At 52.7% G+C, this 7,066-nt stretch overlaps 1 protein-coding gene across 2 annotated transcripts in view; it reads right to left on the bottom strand.

Annotated features, from left to right (window-relative positions):
- SLIT2 (slit guidance ligand 2) overlaps positions 1 to 4,141 on the bottom strand; it is a 386,109-nt gene extending 381,968 nt beyond the window's left edge. For both annotated transcript variants that reach the window (XM_012531743.3, XM_012531741.3), the window contains exons 1-2: positions 3,963 to 4,141; positions 1,155 to 1,226 (exon numbers count right to left, since the gene is read on the bottom strand). In XM_012531743.3, coding sequence (XP_012387197.1) covers positions 1,155 to 1,226; positions 3,963 to 4,141 — 251 coding nt within the window. The remainder of the gene's footprint in view (positions 1 to 1,154; positions 1,227 to 3,962) is intronic.
- Positions 4,142 to 7,066: the final 2,925 nt, after the last annotated feature.

A 7,066-nucleotide genomic window follows, 5' to 3' on the forward strand; every position in this document is an offset into this window, starting at 1 on the left:
ATGCAAAGTATAACAGGAGTCTTAATGTTACCACTCACCATCTGAAAAAGTGTCAGTTCAGCAACTGAAAACTTGTCCCTTTATGAAGTTAAATACTGCTCTGGTTTGAGATTCAATATCAAATCTAACAATGTTATATCTGAGAAAAATCAGGGAAGGAAAATAGCATCCTCATCACGAAACTTTCATAAAAAATACTAATTCAGTTTCTCACAAAATTTCGTCAGAATCCTGAACCTTAAACTATAGTATATCCCGAAAAGTAACCCATGACACTACAACTCTGATGGCTGTTTTTCAAGTGAGTTCTTAACTGAAAGAAACAACATACAATAATTCATCATACACATACTTCAATTCACTGATGGATATATGTCAGAAATTGGAAGAATTCATAAAGGCCAAAAATGTGTTTTTCAAAAGTGAACAATGAACACGCATGATCAAAAGTATATGTGCACTGCAATGTAAACATTTATAAATCTATAGGTAAAAACAAGTTTACATTACACTGAATCTCAAATGATTGTTTATTCACAACTAACTTAACACATTAATTTAAAAAGTAATCATACTGCAACAATTTTATAAGAGTTGCAAAGCTTTAAAATACAAGAAACGATTCAAAATATGACCAACATATTTTTATAGAGAAACAGTTCCCACTAAAAACTCTGCGAAAACCTGGATTGTTTGATTTTAATGTTACAAAATATAGGTACATGTTGCTTGCTAGAAAAGTCTGAACATTTTTATATTAGCAATAATAAAATGCAGGCCCACTTAAATTCTTTATAGTTAATCTCAAATCCTAAAAGTATATCAAATGTCTCACATTACTCATTCATATTGTAAAAGCAACTATTCTACATTTTTATATGCATAAGGCACTTACGGTATGGTATAGCAAACATTTGAAGTCATTTCCATTATACTGTTTCTATGGCTTGCATCCAACCTTAAAATAAAGGCCTACATTTTTATTAAAATTGAAGTACACTGATAAACAAACAAAAAAAAGGAAACCAAGGCCTTTTAAAATTTTATGTTTCTGTCATTGAGGCAGTTATTAAAACTGAGATCAGTAACAATTCAAAATACACAACCTTAAAAAACAAAAGAGAATTCTCCAAAACACAGAAGAACATACTTACAGAACTCTTAGGTGTCGAAGACCAGCAAAATCTGTTTTAGTAATCCGTGTGATGTTATTTCCATTCAAATCCCTAAGAGAAAACAAGTAAGAAAATGAAAGTTCTGTTTAATTTCTACCACTATCTAGTTAAACAAAGACAAATATAAACTAAATAAGAGTTTTGAGATAAAGGATCAGTTCCAATTACTAAAGTAGTTTGCAAAGTAAAAGAGAGAGAAAGAAAAGGAAGTCATCTCTGAAAGAAAATTTTTAAAATGATTAAGTTTACAGAGTCCATGCTTGCTGTCATATGACAAGAAAATGAAGTGATCCTGTTATCAAGAGATGTTCTCTTTTGTGTGTATATGGGATGCTTTCAATTTTTGCTTTTATAAGGAGGTGTATATTAATTTCACAGGTATTCTGCTATTTACTATTATTGTTAGTAACATTCCCAAAAAGTTACCTTCAGGAAGTTAAAGGAACACTTTTCTAATACTATTCAGGAAGAAAATTTTAAAAATTCAGAACCCTATCCTTAGGTGGCACCATGGCTAAACTTCCTAAGGCAAAGAATAAAGTTTGAGTGCCATCAAAAGAACTGCACTTCAAAGACTCGCATTTATAAGCATTTACCTTCCAACAATTCTATGTTTGTATGAAAACGAAACTCTTCGTTTGCAGCTCGGGAACACCCGCTGTGACTGTAAAGTGAAAACTACTAGCAAGGGCAATAGTGGAAATAGTATTCAGGCCCTGACATTTTTGTTCAGATTTCAGCACCACGTTTCCCTCAAGAGTCACAAACCCCTTTTCTGGCATCTTAGGTCAAGATCTAAACTTGCCCTGGTTCCAATCATTTCAAATAAAAGCAGGGTTTGCTGTGGTTTGAATGTTCTCCTTCACGGAAGTAAACCCTACCTTGACTTTGAAAACATCATGTGTATTTAATGTGTTTATGTTGTCAATGACATAATTTTATAAGCCAGCACTGAGTAAACTATTTTCTGAAACTTCTTTATAGATCCCTCATAGGGGTAAATTTTTTTTCAAGGACCTTAAAACTCAATTGCTATTTTTTCCCCGAACTGTTCCCTTTTTGCTGAATAAGACATGTTAGTGCTTAAACTTTAAACTGTTCTGAATAGCATGAAATGACAAGGGCTAAAAGAGAGTTCTGCACTGCTTTCTCCCCAACCCATTTTCCGTGCTGAGCAAAGTACCATCGAATTGTTCCTACAGTGGTTGGGGTCTTTCTTTATCCGGGCTACTTGCCATAAGCTGAGTCCCAACCGCCACCGCCAACCCCCCAATCCCAGACAAATTTGGGAGATCATATTCTGACAAGATACCCTGGGTAGGGACTCAACCTGCCCAGCGCTGCGGGCCAGGGAAGGAGGGCAGAGACGGAGTAGCGGGCGGCCCAGTGGGGCTCGGGATGGGGCAGCCACTGGCAAGGGAAGGAATGGCTCAACTCTGGCCTTTAAACTGAGGGCGAGGAAAATGGGTTGGCTAAGAAGATCGACTCGACGCGCTGCGGGCCGCGCTGGTGGAAACCTGCGAATCCAAGGCGTCCCCTCCGCCGTCCGCCCCCCTCGCAGCCTGGGGGCGCAGGGGCCCGGGGAGCGCAGCCTGAGAGCGCTGCCCCGGCCGCCCTCGCCCCGCCGGGCCCAAGCTCAGCGGTGAGGGGAGCGCGCCCTGGGCGCCCGGGAAGCGCGGGGCGGCGGCCTCTGCGTTCACAAAGAGAAAGGCCTCCACGCTCCACTTCCCTGAACTCGGAAAGCGCCCCACAAGCGGCGCGTGGGCCGTCAACACCCGCGTTGCGATTACTTCTTCATTAGAGGCTCACAGAGACAGGGAGGCGGGGATGTCTGCGGGCAGCAGAGCGCGAAGAGAGGAAGGAAGGGGAGAGGCTGCCACGAGCAGGGACGCAGAAACTGCCAGAAAGGTGGAAAGGGGGCACTAGGGCTCAGCAGGAAGGGCCGAAGGGGGCAGCCGAGGGCCGCGGGGTCACCAAATTGGTCAGACCCGACTTGGCCGGCTCCGCTTGGAGAACCAGCCCTAACTTCGCCTAGCCGACGGGACGTGGTCCGCCTCCGGAGCCTCCCCCCTCGGACAGGTCCTTGGGGCTCGCCGCCGCCGCCGCTTCCTCCCAGGGGAAATGAAAGGCGGGGGAAGAGTCGCGGGGGGCTGCGCACGGCCACCGCGAAAGCTGCTGCCGTCCTGGGGCATCCTTCCTTCCGCGGCCTGTACAAGCGCCCCTGGGCGGGCTCAGCCGCCCCACGACCCCGTCTCCTCTCCCTCAGTCCCCAGAAGGGCGACACAAAGCCGGGGAGCGGAGGTTTCTCTCTTTTGAGTACCCCCCTCCCGCGTCAACCCCACTTCTTCGCGCCACCCCGCGATGACAAGAGCCGGGACTCGGCCCTGAACCGACCCGCGACAGTTCCCAACCGCAAGGTGACTCCGTTTGCAGAGTCCGAGGAACAAAGTCGCGTCTCCCTTGCCCCAGGCATCCGCGACTATTCGTCCCCCATCTCCCCGTCTCCCCAACCTCACAGAACTCGCCCGCAAAGGGCTGGGAGTGGCGGGACTGGAGCCGGAGGAAGGGACCAAGCGCAGCAGCCAGCGGGCCCGCCCCTCCTTGGGCAGTGGCCCCTCCCCGGGCAGCGCCCTCTCAGAGAGTTCAAGACCAGGATGCGCCTTCGGGAAAGCTAGTGAGGACTGACTCAGGCACAGTTCTCTGTGCCGCTCAGTCCCTCCAGTCTCGACGCAGGGGCTGCGCGACCCCGATGGTGGGGAGGAAGGGGGAGGAAGAGCCCATACTCACAGTCTCTCAGTGCTGCGGGGGATGTTCCTGGGCACACTGCGCAGCGCCAGCCCGTGACAGTCCACTGTGCTCCCGGAGCAGGAGCACTGCGCCGGACACGCTTGCGGCGCCACCTTGTTCAGGATCGCCAGCACTAACCCCAGCGACAGGGACAGCGTCTGCCAGCCCACGCCGCGCATCTTCCCCCGCCGCCTCCTAGCTCGCCGGCGCCAGGGGTTTTCTCTTTAGCTTGCTGCTCTGTTGGAACTGCGCTGTGCCTGAGGCCCAGTGCCTGGCGCGAGTCTAGCAACCCAGAGTGTCCGGATAACGTGCACAAGATAATATAGAAGTAACAGTAATATTCAAGGCAGTAAAGCTAACACAGATACACGCCTCTCAGCTCCCCTCACCCTCCTCCTGCAAGGCGGGCGCTCCTTGGGCAACTTTAGGTCCTGAAGATCAGTTGCCCCGGCCAAGGCTACAGGGAGACCCCAAAGCAGCGGGGAGGAGATCACGCGTCGTCTGCCTCACAAATATCAACTTGGAGGTAAAAGACCTGGAGCTCCCAACCGCGGTGTAGATCGTGAAGATGCAGGGGCCAGTTGCGCGTGGAACAGGGGTGATCTGGTTCCACCGACCCCCTCTGCAAATCCAATTCCAGTGGGGACGGTAGGAGACAGAAGAAGGAGGCTCAGTAGGAATGGTGGCCTCGGTCAAAGTGGGCTCTCCGAAACTAGAAGGCGCAGGAGCCCCGCGGGCCGGGAGCGGAGCGCGCTGAACGACCGGACATGGCGCGCGGGGGCGCACCGGGCTGACGCGCAGCCTAGGGGGCGCGGGACCGCGCTGCGGGGCTCCTGGCGAGGCTCACTCACGCGGCCTGCCCCACCGGCCTGCTGCTCCTCCGCAGCCCGGGCCGGTCCTCGTCGTCTACCGACAGCGGAGGACGATTTGCAAACACACATGCACTTCGCTGAAGGATCTCTGGGCAATTCCGCCTCCCGCCCCGGCGTCCTTGGAGACGCTCCGCACGAGGGCCTTCCACGGGGTCACGCAGAAAAGACAAAAGGGCAATCGAGCCGCCCAGCAGGCAGGAATATCCACTAGTCACGACCCCGGGAGAGGACACCCAAGAGGCCAAGTTGAGGATGAGAGCTCCTGCTAAGGCTGACTAGGGAATGGCTGGCCGGCCGGCCAGAAAGAGTGCAAAGGCCAAGCTGGAGGTGTCCGCTTCCCGGGTCCTCCCGGGGCGTTCCGGACGGTGGAGAGATGGCAGCTGGGTCTGTGGTATCTGCTAATCCGAGGAGACCCCAGGAGGCAGCTGAACGGCAGTCCTATGTGCGTGCGTGTGTCAGCCCCTCTCGTCTCCCGGATACGCCGCAGCTCCGCAGCAGACACCTGATGGCAAAGGTGGAAGAAATAAGAGCAGGCTCCTGGGCCGGGGCAGCCCCTCGGTCTCCCCCCGACAGCCCACAAGTGGGTCCTCCTTCTCAAAGTGCAGGAACTTTTCCCAGGGTTTGAATCCAGTCCCCACAGCCACGGTGGGAGTCGTACCGCCGACGTCGCGACGCCGCCCGACTATGGGCGCTGCACCTGACTCGGCGGCCGCAGTCCGGAGCAGCTTGTCTCCTTCCAGGCTCTTCCCCCTCTCCAGGTGGCTTTCTGCGCCCCTTTCTTGGGGGAGGGAAGTGGGGAAGAGAGAAAGCGGCGACAGGGAGCGGGGACTCGGTGGCTCTGCTGACTCCCGAGCTCCTGGCAAGTGTCTAAACAATAGGACGGACGCAGCAGCCCTAGTCTCGCTCGGCTGCGGGAAGGTGGGTTGTTGTTGTAACTGGAGTTGTTGGCTCGGGCTGCCTGGCGCTCAGCGCAGCCGAACAAAAACCCAGCCCGCGCCTGTGGAGACGGGCGCGAGACCCCGGACGCTCCCCTTTCTCCTCAGCGCTCCCGCCTTGCCCGGAAAGCTCGGTAGCTCCCGCCTGCGCCCGGGAGCCACGGCGCTCCCATCACTCGCCGCCGCCGCCTTTTTTTAACCACAGTCTGCGGCAGCCACCACCGCCGCCGCCGCCAGCCTCCGCCAGCCTCCGCCGTCCGCGAACTCCCCAAATAAATAACCCCAAGTCAGAAGTTAAGCCGGCGCCGGCTTTATATACCCGGCGGAGCCCCCACCCCCTCGGCTCCGCCCCGCGCGGGCCGGCACCGCCCACTGGCTGAACGCTGGGAGCCCGCACCTCGCAGCTGAGAGGTGAGGCCCCCGGCTGCCAGCGCCTGGCGGAGGCGGCGGTCGGCGGCGCGTTCCCGCGCACCGCGGCTCGCGCCCTCGCTCCCACGCCCGGGCAAAGTTTGGCGGAGGAAGGAGGTTCCCGGGCCCCCGCCCCCAACTCCAGGGCCCCAGAGGTGACCCAGACTCGAAGACGGTAGTTCGCAGCGGGGGAAGGACGAGAGGGTGGCTTTGAGCGCGGCTCGTAAATAGCGCTGCCGGTGCCTCTGCTGCAGCTTTTGCCAAGCGATCCTAAGGGGGCTGCTCGGTGTTTGAAGCACAGAGAGAGAGATTACGATTTTAATTTTTTTTTAATTCTACCGAAATAGATCTGCCTGAGCTCACAGACACACACATGTGTATTTTTGGGTGCTTAAAAGTTCAGAGTTTTTGCAAGTTGGAAAATGGTGTTTTTGAACCTTCTCGCCAGCCTTCCCATCTCCGACCCACCCCCTTCCGTTTAACCCTTTCTTTATAGTCACGCACTTAACACCATGCTCAGTTGACGTCCTGAATACACAATATGCTCACAAAACTCTAAGGGCTTGAATGTGTCTGCGTGATTTTACTCTCTTAGGAAAGGAGGAAAAAAATAAATCCCTAGCAACGCACGTTGTAGCCAGAAGGCTTCCTTTATTTCAGGGAAGTTCTGGATATTTTTTCCTCACTGTTTTGGAAGAGAATTTCCTTGTTTCTTCTTGTCTTTTTAGTGTGATGTGTGTCCGACAACTGCTACCACTCTCCTGCCTCCCACCCCACGCCCCGCCGCCCCCAGCAAAAACCAAAGTCACTATTGTTTGAAATGGCATCTAAATGAGTCAACAATTTAGCTTGAATTTAAAACGCCTCACCTCATTCTTCCTGCTTCCAT

The sequence above is a fragment of the Orcinus orca genome, chromosome 4 (assembly GCF_937001465.1).
Source record: "Orcinus orca chromosome 4, mOrcOrc1.1, whole genome shotgun sequence".
Lineage (NCBI taxonomy): Eukaryota > Metazoa > Chordata > Mammalia > Artiodactyla > Delphinidae > Orcinus > Orcinus orca.